The sequence below is a fragment of the Staurois parvus genome, unplaced genomic scaffold (genome assembly GCF_062004578.1).
Source record: "Staurois parvus isolate SC_StPar_1 unplaced genomic scaffold, SC_StPar_1.0 ptg000298l, whole genome shotgun sequence".
NCBI classification, from domain to species: domain Eukaryota; kingdom Metazoa; phylum Chordata; class Amphibia; order Anura; family Ranidae; genus Staurois; species Staurois parvus.
Window position 1 is genome coordinate 9,484,149 of NW_028318094.1, and position 16,656 is coordinate 9,500,804.

The 16,656-nt window shown below is 41.9% G+C and overlaps 1 protein-coding gene across 1 annotated transcript in view; it reads right to left on the reverse strand.

The window, feature by feature from the left end:
* Nucleotides 1-16,656, reverse strand: part of RNF145 (ring finger protein 145) — a 71,895-nt gene that overhangs the window by 12,645 nt on the left and 42,594 nt on the right. Inside the window, exons 5-6 of the mRNA XM_089682859.1 lie at nucleotides 8,160-8,395; nucleotides 4,850-5,025 (exon numbers count right to left, since the gene is read on the reverse strand). Of these exons, the coding sequence (XP_089538985.1) occupies nucleotides 4,850-5,025; nucleotides 8,160-8,395 (412 nt within the window). The remainder of the gene's footprint in view (nucleotides 1-4,849; nucleotides 5,026-8,159; nucleotides 8,396-16,656) is intronic.

A 16,656-nucleotide genomic window follows, 5' to 3' on the forward strand; every position in this document is an offset into this window, starting at 1 on the left:
GGGGTGTACAATCTAAGGTCCTTAACTTACATTCATACATACATGGGCCAATTTAAACAGGATCCAATCAACCTAACAGCATATCTTTGGAGTGAAACCGGAGTACCCGGAGGAAACCCACGCAGGCATAGGGAGAACATGCAAACTCCTGGCAGGTGGTGCCATGGTCGGGATTTGAACCAACGACCCTAATACTGCCAGGCAGAAGTGCTAACCATTTAGCCACTGTGCTGCCCATGATATCTATTGGATTTAGGTTAGGCGAGCATGGGGGCCATTCAATGGTATTAATTCCTTCATCCTCCAGGAACTGCCTGCATACTCTCGCCACATCAGGCCGGGCATTGTCGTGCACCAGGAGGAACCCAGGACTCACTGCGGCAGTGTAGGGTCTGACAATGGGTCCAAGGATTTCATGCCGATACCTAATGGCAGTCAGGGTGTCATTGTCTAGCCTGTAGAGGTCTGTGCATCCCTCCATGGATATGCCTCCCCAGACCATGACTGACCCACCACCAAAACGGTCATGCTGAATGATGTTACAGGTCCTGCTGAGGGGTTAAGGACCTTCTACGGCCCTGTTCAGCTCTCTTAGAGTAATTGCCTGTCTCCTGGAATCTCCTCCATGCTCTTGAGACTGTCCTGGGAGACACAGCAAACCTTCTGGCAATGACATGCATTGATGTGCCATCCTGGAGGAGTTGGACTGTCTGTGCAACCTCTGTAGGGTCCATGTATTGCCTCATGCTACCAGTAGTGACACTGACCCTAGCCAAATGCAACACTAGTGTAAAACAGTTAGAAAAGATGAGTAGGGAAAAAAATGTCATTGGCCTCCACCTGTAAAACCATTCCTGTTTTGGGGGTCGTCTCATTGTTGCCCATCTAGTGCACCTGTTGTTAATTTCATTAACACCAAAGCAGCTGAAACCGATTAACAACCTCCTCTGCTACTAAAAATTTTTTTTATGGGTGGGGGGTGGGAGATGGGGGCCAGAAATGCACATTTTAATGTGTGCAAAAAAAAAAATTATCCAGCCGTAAAAAGTTTAACTTCCATTATAGCTTCCACTTTCAATGCCTAAGTAAGAGAGATGTCAGGCAGAAACAGATACACAATTGAAAAATGAGCTGTGAAATCCTGGCACCCTTTCCAGGTGGTACAGCCAGGTGCAGAACTTCTCTGCAGACTATAAAGCATTTATTGAATACAGTGTAATCCAGGACTGGCCTCATCCTGTGACCGGGCAATGAAGGAGAAGAAAGCATGTCGATATTCCCCTGCACTTCATTACTTTACAATGGTTCGTTGCTTTATACTGATGACATTGTTAGAGCTCTGACTGGCTCACTAGTGCCCCCCCCCATCACAGTCTAATGGGCCCTATGAGGATTAAAGTGGAACTCCAGGACAACTGTGATTACACTCCCTGTGCCTGAAGTTGATTCAGGGATGCCCACAAATCTGCCTGTGTTTGAGGAGAAGCTGACAGATTGGAGGTTAGGAATTGAGAAGGGGGCAGAGATTTCATTTTACACATATGCACAGTGTCATCCTAAAGACCTTATGAAGTACATTATCTATGGAATGAACGTATGGCAGGACCAGCAAGAGCAAAGGTTTGCCTTCAGTACCATTTCTAAGAGTCTACTGACAAAATCCTTAAGCCTAGGTTCACACTTGAGCAGAACACCGCATGTAATTCGGACTTCCTATTCAAATCACATTTGGTTCTTTGCAGTGCGCTTTTACCGTATTGATTTTGGATGGGCTCAAATCACATCGCACCCGCAGGAAAAAAGTGTAGGCATCTTTTTTTGCCAAACAGGAATCCGATCACACCGAGCAGATTGCATGAACGTGATGAGATTTCAATGCGGTGTAGTAAACACACAGGATTTGCTGTGTTTCCCACACTGCATATATGTGAACCGAGGATAAAGGTGGAAACATTCTCAAAAGGAACAGTGAGACGTTTCTTGAAGTCTGGAAAGGCAGGATCCACTACTACTTCTGTGAAAACAATACAAGACTTTTGGTGAATGGACAAAGGGAGAGGAAGGGAAAGCGAACAACTCAATCCCCACACTATACTATAGGTGGAACTGTCAGTCTCACTGCTCAAAGCTCACAGCAAAACCCTGTAAAAAAAAGAACTGGAATTTCTAGCATTCCCAGCAGCCATCCAAAGCTATCATAACAAGCATTACAGGTAACTCATCTGGACCCAACAAAAGTATTAAAAAGAAGAATACAGTTTTTTTACTTACTGGAATTCTATTTTAAAACCGATTTAGATATCTACATGGATTACAATACAAATATAAAAGCAAACTGTCCCCTGGATGGAGCAGTTCTATCAATTTGCTTTCTATGCAGGTGAGAAAAGCAGGCTAGCACTCACTGATGATGGGAAATATAGTGTGATATAGGAAATGCTCATACGTTCTTTTAAATTAAGCAAATGTAACAGCACTCAGATGAACAACCAAATCTTGTAAAAAAAACATGTAACTGAAGTATTAAATGGCCATCTCTCATCTATTCACATAGACACTTCATTTCCACACTATCTCTGGAATGTGATAAGCTTCCCAAGCCAATGAATATTAAAATGCTGGGTAACATGCCAGGTTGGTATTTCAGGTGTACGCCTGACAGGTCACCCGTGTTATCTGCTTTGCATCGGACGCACCCTAGCAACCAATATACAAAACCGGTTATTAGCAATCATCTTGGGTGATGAATATGAGAGAATCACGAGTAACCTCAGCAATGATTAGGATTCCCAAACCCCTCACTGCCAGATGTTTATGGTGAAGGCAGAATGGAAAATGAAACCTTTTTCTGTAGAGAGTGCTGCTATTGATTTAATTAAAGTAAATGTAAATGCTATCTGGATGACATTTAGTTTGCTAAAGCACTATCTATCAAACAACTGCTATGTTTTTTATTCCTGTGACAACCCTGGAGTATAACAGCTGTGCCTGAAGAAGAAGTACCTTCATGGCAGGAATACCATTTTAAAATTTTTTTATAAAAAAGGTTGACGTGGTTATACCGAGATCATGGTTGAGACTACTACCATGATCCAGGTATTGTTTTGTTTTTTTTGTAGCTGGCGATTCTGGTTTATGTAAAAGTGATCCAGGCGGCTCTGGAGCCACTGAAACACTTTTACAGGCGACGAAAATAGGTCTCTCCTCCCCCCTCCCTTTACCTGGCTCTCCCGTCTAATCTGGGAGCATGGTAAAGATGTGCCCAATGGCATCTGCTTCCAGGGACACATTGAGAGGAACTGATGCTCTTTCTCCCACTGTGTGATGGTCAGAAACTAGAAGTGACGAGGATTTGTCAATTCCGGTTTTAGTATCATGTAAACAAGCCATTACCGGCTTGTGAAAGCATCTGATCAAACCAAGCTTGGTTTGATCAGATGATTTGAAGGCCAAAAAGGAGAGAACTGAGATCTTATAGTTATGTTAAGGCCCATGCTATCACAAAGGATGATGATGTTAATTCCTTGTAACAGCAATAAAGCTCAAAAAAAGTTGAAAATGTTGAAGAAAAATAAAAAAAAAATAAAGGTTAAAAAAAAAAAAAAAAAGAAAAAATGTTAACATACAAACCCCCAAATTAAATAAAATAAAAAAAAAACAAAACACATTTTTGTAAAGCTCCCCATGCAACTGCATGACAGGTTACATATCCATTTACCAGGCATAACATCTTTTATATTTTATCAAACAATTGGGTAGTATACTGTTTTTTAAAGTGTATATTTTACAAAACGTGTGCTTGAAAGAACATTCACCATTTTATTCTCTAGGGCCTCAGCTTAAAAAAAATATAATGTTTATGGGTTCTAAGTAGTTTTCTAGCACAAAAAAAAAAAAAATACTGATTTTTACATGTAAGAGAGGAATGTCAGAAATGGCACAGACTGGAACTGGTTAATGAGAAGTCCAAGAACAGTTTAGGAAATTGTATTACCATGTTAAAGCCCAACTAAAGGAAACCTAAAAACCTTCTCATGCAATGTGGCTGTGCCCGCACTGCAAGGATTAACTGATCATTCATGACTATTGGGTGGAAAAGCAGTTTTACTTATCTGACATGTTATTCTCTCAGCAGACAGTGACTCTTCACATCCAATATACGGCTATAGTCCTTGCATCGGTTTCAATGATGTCAGAGGACCTTAGCCAACTGGAGCATAATGGAGGAGGCTGTAGGGACCATCTAGCAGTGCAAAAGAGCCTGAAGGACCAGGAATTGGGAAGTAAAACTTGCTTTACCAAGTACCCTAGACATAAATGATCAGTTAACCTTTGCAATGCAGGCACAAAGGAGGATGTTTACGTTTCATGGAGTTGAACTTTAAAAGTTTAAATAAGAATTCTGTGAGAGGGTTTACATATACTCCAAGTAAAGAGGTTTTTTTCAAGATGAATTCAAATTGCTGAAATCCCAAGGAGGCCTGCACAGTTCTCTTGTGCTGGACTATAGGACACCTTCTGTTCTTTTCCAATACCATAAGGGGGATGTGCTCTGTAGTCTATAAAGGTGAACTCAGACAGGGCTGACAACAGTGCTAGGAATTTCAGTGCAGCAACGGCAGTGTTTTCAGCTCACATCAGGAAGGTAGGAGCTCACTGGATTTCTAGGAAATCAACCAATACATTTCTGTACTTGCAGGGGAAACAAAATGTTGGGAAATGTGCATGTATTACAGAAATATACTGATTATTTCAGTGAAAGTTTGGGACATTAAAAAGGTGTTGAGGGGATAAACATGTATTTTCTTTTCCCCTAAATAGTTTAATTTGTAGGTTTATTGAAACATACCTTGTAAGAAAGAGGAAGAGGAGTCTCTCGCGAGAGGTAGGCTGGTCCCGTGTGCTGAAGTATGTGTAGATCTGAAGAGCAAAGAGGACCAACCAGAAAACCATAAATAGAACTGGGACCACAAGCTGATTCCACAGTGACATGCCCAGAGCCAGAAGACCGTACACTTCTACCACCTGTAATGCAAAAAGAAAAGGCTCACAAACTGAATACATCCTTGATGACAAAGGATACATAACCCATTCTGATTGGCTCAAAAGTTTTAATGGGTTTTTCTTTTTAGCTGGAAGTACAGTTTATGCCAAGTGGTTTTATATATTTTGTTGGAGCAAATGAAGCTGTGAGACAATATAAATAGAATCTCTCACCGAGGTCTTTAAAGTGTACTTGTTCTGCCCTGTGTTGGCCTGCACCTTGAGTATTTTGTTTGTGTGTCTGTGTATCATGTACACATTTGCAATGTTCTAATATGACAGGGCTGCTCCCTGGAGAAAGGAAAGAAAGAATGGGGAACAGCACTTCTAAGTGTAGCAGAATAAAACCACTTTAATAGGTAAAAATTAGGCAACTCGCAAAAGGTAGGAGAATTAGCGCTTCATAATCATAAGTCCGCTGTACGGTCCCAGGTGGTCCCACTGGGTGTCTTTGTAGCTCTTGGTGGTGAGCCGGCAGCCCCACTGGTGGATCCCCTCTTCTCCAGAGTCCTCTGCCTCCACGAGCACTGTAGGAAGTGCTTGAATCCACCAGCGTGGCTGCCGGCTTGCTACCAGAAGCTGCAGAGACACACTGTGGGACCACCCAGGACTGCACAGTGGACTATGAAGTGCCAATTCTCCTACCTTTGCGAGTTTCTTACTTTTTAATTATTAAAGTGGTTTTATTCTGCTACACTTAGAAGCTCTATTCTCCTCTCTTCTTGCTGTCTACAGAGTTCCTTCTAGCTTATTTGAAACTGGCCAGCTTCAAGTGTTGATATCCTCTTGGACTCTTCATCTAGAGACTTTATACATGCCCGGCTGAACTTTTCTATGGATAGCCTTAGGTAACATATAGGATACTTTACTTCGTGTGCCAAGTATCTACCACCGAATGCTCCCTGGAGAAGCTACTGTCATTCATTTAGATTTTAGAATCTCTGACATGCACTTCTGCATGTGATAGGTGACTGAGAGAACAATGGGACAAAGCATGGACAGAAGAGGGGTATATGCACGCTATAGTGGCAGTTCTGCACAGACTAGATCCTCCTGCAGCTACTTACCACCTGAAACAAGAAAGCAGAAATAACTGGCAGGATCAGCAGTTAATTTATTCTTACTGAAACTTTATAGAACGAAGCAAAGGGCAGATAGATCACCGAATTTATGCTAATACTTTCTTTTTTGTTTGTAGACAATTTTATTAGCGACATAATGCATGTTAACGCACTGCAATGGATCGCTAAAATGTGGATCCAGCCTTATGGAAATACTGACTCTAGCTAGATGTCTGTGCTAAACCCTGCTTTTGGCCACTACCTGCAATGGGCAGCCACAACGACCAACAGTGTCGTGCAGCAGGGAAAGAACCACAGTGCCACATTACTCTCAGACATTGAGATTTACATAATAAACCCACCCAGGTTTTTTTGGGCATTCTGGATAGGGAAATTGTAATTCAACTGGCAGTTTACTACTGTTAGAGTGTCTACAGATTTACATTAAAGTGGAGTTCCAGCTGAAAAAAAAAAAGTTAGCAGCTACAAAAACTGTAGCTGCCAACTTTTAAAATACAGCCACTTACCTGTCCCTCGGTTTAGCGGTGTCTTCAACACCGCTGGTTTCACTGGCCGTCTTCTCTCCCTGGTGCCAGTATCTTCAGTGTGGGCACCCGGCTGTGACAGCTTGCGGCTTCACAGCCGGGTGCCCACTACGCATGCGTGAGAAGCGCTGTGCTTTGTGAATGGCCCCGTAGTCTTTTGGGACCTGTCACAAGTCCCAGAAGACTACGGGGAGGGAGGACAACTCCTAGGCGATTGCAGTGGAAGTGGGTACCCACTTCCAAGTGCCAATCCTTAATGGGGAGCGGGGGACAAAGCATTAAAGTGGAAATTCCCCTTTTGGGTGGAACTCCGCTTTAAAGTGGTTCTAAAGACTGAAGGTTTTTTACCTTCATGCATTCTATGCATGAAGGTAAAAACCCTTTTATGCTGCTCCCCCCACAGCCCCCCTAATACCTACCTGAGCTCCCTCAGGTTTCCCTCTACTCATTGGCTGAGATGCAGCAGTGGGAGCCATTAGCTCCCACTACTATCAATCACAGCCAGTGAGAAGAGATGAGGGGGGGAGGGGCCAAGACACAAATCTATGTGTCTTTTGGACGCATAGAACAGGGCTCAGGAGCAAATACGCACCAATGCCCCCAAAACAGGTAGCTTGCTTTTGGGGGCACTGGTCAAGAGGAAGGAGCCAGGAGCACCTGCGAGGGACCTGAGAAGTGAGGGATCAGAGCTGCTCTGTGCAAAACCATTGCACAGAGCAGGTAAGTATAACATGTTTGTTATTAAAAAAACAAACATTTAGTATCACTTTAATCACTTTATTGAAATCTGTATTTGGATCACATATAGGCTACCACAGATCTATACACATGGGACAAATACATTATCTACATTCCTGACTCTTAAGTCAGCTCCCTATTGCCATTGCAGGTTCCCAAGAAATTTAAAACTAGGAAAGTGCTTGAAACAACTAATAGTAAAGAGCATAAAATATCTTATGGATGATACGCTATATATAATTAAACAAAAGGCTGACTTTAGGCTCCCACCAAGGATACCATAGTCACTCAATTCATAGTGCACTTCATTTTGTAGGTACAAAGTATATGGACAATAACTTTTTGAAAAATCATAAAAATTACCTAGAAAACAAAAAAGTGTTTCTAGCTCAAGCTTCTGTAGTCACTAGCAGTGCATGCGTTCCAAACTTAATCAAAAGGGTCTGCAGTAAAATAATTTATGTATTCTTAAAACTGTAACAAAGTGGAGCTTCTACCTTGTAGACCACATAGCATGCAATACTGAATGTCCCTGAGAACTAGGATTTAGAATCACTGCAACTAGTCTCTTCATGTTTTGTCCTATACCATACTCTTTTAGATTAACAGTTCAGCAACCTTGATAATATGTACAATGTTTGAATCCTAGCAAAGCCATTTATCCTTTAGCAGATTTTAGTATGGTACATCTCCAGAACAGTACTGCAACATGTCAAAGCAAGCTTAGGATTCATATTAAATTTTTTCTCAGCATTTATTAAAAACATTTTACCTGAACCAGCTCCCTGTATGCTGACTTAGCAAGGTTAAAGGGCACCAGCAGGTTGGATGCCAAAAAGTACAGCACTTCGAGTCCAGTGAAAATCATGGCAAACTTGTTAATGACGACGATAGTCTCAATAGGAACAAGGCAGAGACGAGCCAGCAGGGGGAGCATGTGCGCCGAGAAAAGCCAGATCTGTTTGGTCTTCATCACACAGGAACAGAGAGTACAGACGACCAACTGGCCTGTAACACAATGTCACAATAACCACGAGTTACACCTCCGGTAACATAAAAACGTGATTAGATGCAATTTGTTACCTGGGAAAAGGGGGTCAATCAGAAAACTTAAGCCAAGAGAGAGTGCCATCGCAACTAGATTCTGAGAGTCACTTTGCTTACTCAAGTTAGAAAATACAAAACATTTAATAGGTTGCTATGGGTCATTTGAGCTATTCTGCTACTACTGAAAGATTTAGGATTAATTAACATAACTATTCTGTTCAAGAATTACTGGAAAAGAAAAAAATCATGCAACATACTGTCATTCATCTCTCCCATCACAGTTTAGAAACCTTTCAATACTAAAGACTATGTAGCTCAGCAACTTCATCATATAAAACATACAGTGCGTTCAGAAAGTATTCAGACCTCCTTTTACGTTTTTCAATTTTGTTATTTTGCAACCTGATACTACAGTTGTTTAAATTCATTTTTTTACCTCATTATTTTACACTCAGTACCCTATAATGACAAAGTGAAAACAGAATTTTAAAAATGTTTGCAAAATTATTAAAAATAAAAAACTGAAATATCATATTGGACTAAGTGTTCAGACCCTTTGCAACAACTCTTGAAATTTTTCCTCAGGTGCCTAACATTTCTCTTGATCATTGCTAAGATTTTTCTACACATTATGTGGAGTCTACCTGTGGTAAATAAATTGAGTGGACATAATTTGGAAAGGCACACACCTCTCTATAGAATGCCTCACAGCTGACAATGCATATTGTATCAGATCAAAAGTCATGAGGTCAAAGGAACTGCCTGCAGAGCTCAGAGACAGGATTTGTGCAAGGCTACAAAGAAACTTCTATAGGTTCCCTCATTGGCCTCCATAATTCTCAAATGGAAGTAGTCTGGCACAACCAGGACTCTTCCAAGAGAGCTGGTCAAAATGAGCAAATCGGGGGAGAAGGGCCTTAGTAAGAGAGGTGACCAAGAACCCGATGGTCACTCTGAGCTCCAAAGATCCTGTATGGAGATGAGACAAAGTTCCAGAAGGACAAATCAATGCAGACCTCCACCGATCTGGGCTTTATGGCACAGTGGCTAAAAGAGAAGACTCTCCTCAGTGCAAAATACATGAAACCCCATTTAAAGTTTGCAAAAGATTTAAGAGTGTAGATTAATGAGAAAGAAAAAAATTCATTTAGTAATGTAGTATCAGGCTGCTACATAGCAATTGAAAAAAGTTAAGGAAGTCTGAAAACTTTCTGATTGCACTGTATATGCTTTTAAGACTCAAAGGAATTAGATAATTGTTGCCTATTCTTAGGAAAAGTTAAAAGATTGGAGAATTCTGGAACCCCTCAACAAGTTCAGCCAATTGACCAAGACAGCATTAGACTACTGATCAGCGCAGGTTAAAATATTGTTCATCTAAAAAGTGTACATCCAGCCAAAATTAGATTTTTTAAAGTTTTGGATAGAATGTGAAATGAGTAGAAACCTTGTCAGGTTTTAACTGCTATTCGGGGCAGTCTCAGATTGATTTCCATTCACATCACAACTGTGACACGCACAGTAATAAAAAGCGGATTTCTAGCCTTTCCTTATCGTATTTAAAAAGGAAAAAAAAAACCATGTGCACAAAATAAAACAGGAGTTTTGACTTCCTTCAATATTCTGTATCTGAAGTACAGTATAAGACAGAAGGTCGGACAATGCGTTATATGCTAACTTCAGGTGATTGTGCCCTGACAGGTTTTGCTGGGAATGCCTCCAGTGCACGCTCATATAACCCCAACCAGTGTGTGGAACTTCAGTTTGTCTAGTGTTCTTAGGTGATTGACCAATCCTCAAATGGAAATGGAAAGACTTTCCAAGTTATTCTTTTTTTTTTAATCTTTCTTCACTATTTCATCTGACACTTCTACCAGGATCCAACAGCTTACTGCATGCGGGATTACTATCAGTTTCTGGATGGGTTACCCTCTATGTACATCTTGGGAACTGCTTTGGGTACTGGATCCTGCATTTGACATGCACCTTGGCACAAGGTGCAACAATTATAGTTAACCACAGGGTGCAATAGAGATCCAGGACTGTGTTCTGTTCTAATGGCACCCAGACACTGAAGACTGCTCAATGTGATGGGTGAAGTTTGGTTTTCTCCAGTAACCTGTATTATCGATATGGTAGGAACAAAACGAGAATTTTAATTTCCCATTATATTCCATATCTTGGAGTACAGTACAGGACAGAAAGTAAAAGACCAAGGGTTACATTCTGTTACCTTCACGTGATTATACACAGACAAAGGCTCTGCTGGGAACACCCCCAGTGTACCCGGATATAATCCCACCCACTTTGTGGGACTCCATTTTCCTAGCAAGCAATAAAAAGAAACAGGACAGACGAGAGGGACCTGTGTCCTGTACTGTACTCGAAGATATGGAATTTACTAGTTAAGTCAAAATTTCCATTATCATAATTGTACAGTACAGTACAGGCCAGGAAGTCGTAGACCAGGGGACATCTCCAAGAAATAAATTGAAGGTTGGCAAACAAAGCTACAAAAACCAAGGGTCAATGGACTTGAAAAAACAGATGACAGCTTGAAACACCTTGCGTCCAAAGCTCGCATCAGCTGCGGCCTAAAGGTCTACCTGGTAAAGCTTTGGGAAAGTTTTAACAGAAGACCAGGTGGCGGCAAACCTGCAAAATGGATGCTTAATGCTGAAAGGCCCTAGAAAAACCAAATGATTTGGTGGCTTAAGCCCAGACAAAGGAAGGGACCTGTTCTTTGGAGCTTAAGCCCTGGAGATGAGCTGCCTGAAATGACCTAGCAATAGTGGAAGAGGAAGGAGGATGTCACTATGGGGAACTTCATGGAGGATAATAAAAGGAACTCTGAAGGAAGGGTTTTTCCAAACGAAGAGGTTGCAGCTAGGTAGACTATAACTGACTCACCACATCCAGCCATGGAGGGAAATCTTCTCAAGACATAGGGAAGGGAGGATAACAGCCTCACTGAGGTGAAAGGAAAAGAATAGCTTGGGGAAGAGGAAGAAGTGCCTGAGTCAAGGGCTACCTTGTTTCTATGTAAGGCAAGAAAAGGCCAATTACAAGAAAGAGCTGCCTACTGACATGCCTGATGAAAGGAATAGCCACCAAAAAGGCCAATGGGATATCAGAATCAGTTCAAAGGGAGGTTTTTGAAAAACATTCAAATCCTAGAAAAACACAGAAGGTCTAAGTGGAGAATTAACACACACAACTCCCTGTATAAAGGTCTTGGCAAGAAGGTACAAATCCAAAGGTTTCTTGAAAAGAATGGATAAAGGCAGGAATTTGTCACTTTAGAGTACTAAAAGATCCAGATGCTGGTCCAGACAAGACTGGATGAAGGTCAGCACACAAGGAATAAAACATTCCTAGGGGGGCTTGCCCTTGCACCAGCCAAAGCAGGCCCCCCATGTACAATGGCATTTCCCAAGAAGTAGATTTTCTCACCTTGACCAAGGTCAGCAATGCCCCTTTTAGAACCTGGGTTTCAACAAATATACAGTTTAAGCAAGTGAATGAGATGCAGGGTGGCGCAATGTGACAGGAGGTCTTGAAGAGTTGAATAGGGCTTGCTTCTCTCAGGGATGCACGATTTCTGGTACCCCCTTTGGTGATTTATGTAGGCCACAACTTGTCTGACTGTACCTTGACTCGGTGACTGTGTAGGAGGAGCGGTCCACTGTAGTAGTCAGTTTATGGCTTTCAGTTCCAGAATGTTGATAGGGAGCATCGACTCCTGAAGAGACAAGGTTCCCTCTACAAGAAGCAAGTTGAGGGATGCCTGATTGACCCGAGGGTCTGAAAGTTGGACCGTAGAGAAACAATCTTCCCTAGGAGAGAAAATTATTGCCTGAACCATGTCCAAGATCAGTCCCAAATATTCCAGGCAATGGGAAGGCTGTAGGGCAGACTTCTTGAAGTTGATCATCCATCCGAACGTTTGAAGAAACTGGATTGTCTTTTGAATTTTGCAAGAAAGGATAGTGGCTGAGGAATCTCTTAGAAGGTCATTATGATACCCATGAGAAGATATGAGCAGGGCCGAAGTTAAGCAGCCACTTTGTGAAGACTTGTGGTGCAGAAAAGTGCCAGAATAGCAGGGTGACAAATATAAAATGTTGATCCCCCAATAATGAGTAGCAAGCGGTGTGTGGGAAAAGATGGGAATGTGAAGATCGGCATAATGGATGTCCACTGATGCCAGAAAGTCCCCTGGTCTGAGAGAAGGGAACACAGATCTTGCGTGTTCCATGCAGAAATTTGGCACACACAGATATCTGTTTAGGAATATTAGGTTTAAAACTGGGTAAATGCCAACACTCATTTGTGACACTCAAATGGGTTTGAGTAAAACCCTTTGAACCATTCCTCTGCAAGATCTGCACTCTATGTGTCCAAAGTGGGGCAAACCCCACAGTGCCTGTGTTTGATGTGAAGCTGGCAGGTTGGAGGGTAGGAATTGAGGACGGGCAGAAATAGAAATCCTGTGTTGTAGACTGTGGAAATTACAGATTTGACCTTGAGGTCTGAGATGTCTCTGATCAGCACTGGTGCAACAAAAAGTACATTTTCTCCAGTAACTTCCTTTATAACTTGTCAAAGGTTTTTTTCTGAAAGGCATTCACCATTGAAAGGCATGCACAAGAAGACTTCAGAAAGCAGAATCAGCAGACCAAACCTTTAACCACAATATTCTGTGCATAAGTACAGAAAGCAGTTTTATCATGGAGACCTGGAAAAGTACATTCTCTAGGGCATTAACACAAAATAGCACAGAGGACATGAGATGCAACTGTTCCAGAAGAATAGGGTCCTTAGAGACAGGACTATGTTCTCTATTCATTTGCCTAGTCCAGTTAGAATTAATCTGACAAATGGACATAGCCACAATGGTCAGGTGTAAACCAGCACCAGCGAGAGCAAAGGTTTCTTTTAAACCATCTATTGACAGGGAAAGGAGGTAACAATGAGAATCTTTTGGAGAAATGAATGCCTTTTTGAGATTAGGCTAATCCTAACCCAAAGTTAACCCCACAGTTAACTTGTGTGTGCGAAGGAAAAGGTGGTGTTTAGTGACTATAAGAGCTGTTGAGGCTGCAGAGATTCCAGTGCTGCTAGGCAAAGGCTAGTACACAACACCACATCAATAAGCGAGCTCACTGTTCAACGCTTATGGAGTGAAGCCTTAGCTTGTGCCTCATAAAATGCACAAAGTGAAAATTCTTCTGCAGGATCCTCCTCTGTATCCACCTCACCTTCCTCAATATCTTGCTTGAAGAGATTTGGAGGTTCAGCGTCATATTCCTGAATAGATTAAGGTGGTGGAGAAGCAGAGGAGTGCTTTTAGGACTTGGAAACTAAAGGTTCTTGAAGTGCAGGGCTTTGAAATCTGTCTTTAGTGACTGAAAGGTCTAATTTTTTGTGCTAACATAAAAGAGAGGTTATAATTACTGGTTCTGTGCAACAATACAGTCCTTCCTCCTTGTGCTATGGGGTCCCTAGCCCCGCTGTGTGTCTTTTGCCTCCCACTGCTGCTTGTGTCTCCTGTAAGAACAGGAAGAAAAGAGCGGTGCTGCAGCCAGGGACAGCGTTGGAGCGTGAGAGGACTCAGGTAAGCGTTTAGGGATATGAAGCGGGGTGGGAGACAGGTATTGGAAGTTTTTTTTTTTTGTTTAACGCTAAATTAAGAGAATGTATTAGGGTAAAAAAAAAAGTTTTGAGTTCGGGACCATTTTACTCTAATAGGCCATCTGTTGCGGGACTGAGGGAGAGCTAGAATTAGTGGAAGGGAGCTGTGTGCAAGGGAAGGGCTATCACTCTGAGTTTTGCCAGTTTTCCTCAGCTACTCTGCGCCTTGTCTGCCATTGCTAATTGAGGGAATCCCCTGTGGATGCATAAAGAGAGGGTATTAGAGTGTCTGGGAAAGGCGCTGATATAATCTAGGTGTTGATCGACGTCTTGTGACTGTGTCTCAGGAACAGCAAGCATATGAAAGACCAGTAGATGTGCTTGCATTCCTGGCAAAAATGGTGGGCAGAAAAGGCAGGCAGGAGTGTGTCAGCTGCAAGGCATACTGCAACTATGACACCACTTATGTAGCAAAGCTGTGTGGGGGGAAAACCCTATAAAATATAAAAAAGTAAACATTAAAACTTTACCTACTGCCCATGTAGCAGAGAAATTTTATTTTTTTTTGGGGGGGGGGGGGGGGGAATCCTGTCTCACCTTAACCACACAGCAAACCAAAACCAAACTTTGTCCATCATGGAGGACATACCCCTGGGGTCTTCAAGGCCTGGGTGCCATAAGAAGGGATCACAGCCCTGGACCTCTATAGCACCTTGCATCATGCTACACTTTTGCACTACGTGCCAAGGTGAGTGCCGAAACACTGAATCTAGTGCCGGCAGCAAACATTCCAAGCCAGTCTCGCTGCTGCAGGTGCCCAGTGTAAATCGAGGGTACCAGGTCCAGAAACTACTAATGAGCCCTTAGGCAATAAGCAGCTGATCTCAAAACAAGTGTCAGTCAAAGTTGGGAAATAACATAAAAAGAATGGTTTAGAAAAGTTCTCCAAAGAGGTCCATCAGCTAAGGACACAAGCAAAAAACTGGAGTCCTGTGTAGTGGGTGGAGTTAAGAGAATGCACTGGGAATGTTTCCAGCAAAGCTTTTGCCACTGTCCAACCAACTGTTAGCGACATATAACCCAAGGTCTACGACTTCCTTTCTTTTGTCTCATATTGTACACTTAAGATAAAATAATTTGTCTATGCTGGTGTTAGGAGTGTCGGTAACATTTTATCTGGTAAACTGTTGTCAGCAGGACAGAGTGTGGGTAATTCTCACTAACAGAGCCCAGACAGCAGTTCAAACCAGAGAGGTGTTGTATCCTTTCCCAGATTATCCCAATCTTTTGGCTGGACATACAGTTTAAAGTGACCAGATCACCACAGGGTCAAAACAACAAAAAGACATGCCTGTATAAAAAAGTAGCATTATACTTACTTTTCTGGCAACCCATGTTTTGAAAAGCTCCCCAGACGCTGCAAGTATTTAAACGGTCGGATGAATTGAATATGTACAATATATTTCACCCGCTCAGTGGTTCCTTCTGCTGGCCAATATGTCCTGTAGAGATGCATGAGCTGGTGGGGGTAGCAGGTATTTACACACCCAGAAATGTTAACTACCTGCAGTGGCCAGGGATCAGCACTGCAATGAAGTTTTAAAACACAAACTGCTGGTAAGTTACATATGAAGCCTCTTCTTTTAAAAAGTACGTATTTTTGCTGTTTTGACCACGCAGAGACAGGGTGACTTTACAAGTGGTTTCCACTTTCAGGTAGAAAGTTGAAAAATATTCTATGTGTACTTTACTACTGACTGGCGAGACATCCCAGAAATCTCACCAATAAACCATGGTAGCAGTATTGTTGAACAGATTCATGACTGTCATCATATACAACTGTGTAGCTTTCTGTAGAGTAAAGCAGCCTAACCCTGTTTTACTAATGATTTCTGAGACATGGCTGCAAGGAATGCATTGAAAAAGGATTTCCAAGGCCAGGCTGCACTGTCTTAAAGCCAAGCAGCAGCAGCTTACTCTGTAGCAAAACTGGGGAGCCTCCAATCCACAGAGTGCTTTCCACTGCCTACAATGCACATAAAGTGCCTTGAAAAAGTATTCATACCCTTTGAAATTTTCCACATTTTCTCATGTTACAACCAAAAAACGTAAATGTATTGTATTGGGATTTTTTATGATAAACCAACACAAAGTGGCACATAATAGTAAAGTGGAAGGAAAATGATAAACGGTTTTCAAAATTTTTTTTTTTTTTTTTTACAAATAAATATCTGAAAATGCATTTGTATTCAGCCCCCTTTACTCTGATACCCCTAAAATCTAGTGGAACCAACTGCCTTCAGAAGTCATCTATCTGTAATTTAATCTCAGTATAAATACAGCTGTTCTGTGAAGCCCTCAGAAGTTTGTTAGAGAACATTAGTGAACAAACAGCATCATGAAGGCAAGGAACACACCAAACAGGTCAGGGAAAAACTTGTACAGAAGTTTAAAGCAGGGTTAGGTTATAAAAAAAATATCCCAGTCTTTGAACATCTCACGGCACACTGTTCAATCCATCATCCGAAAATGGAAAGAGTATGGCACAACTGCAAACCTATCAAGACATGGCTGGCCACCTAAATTGA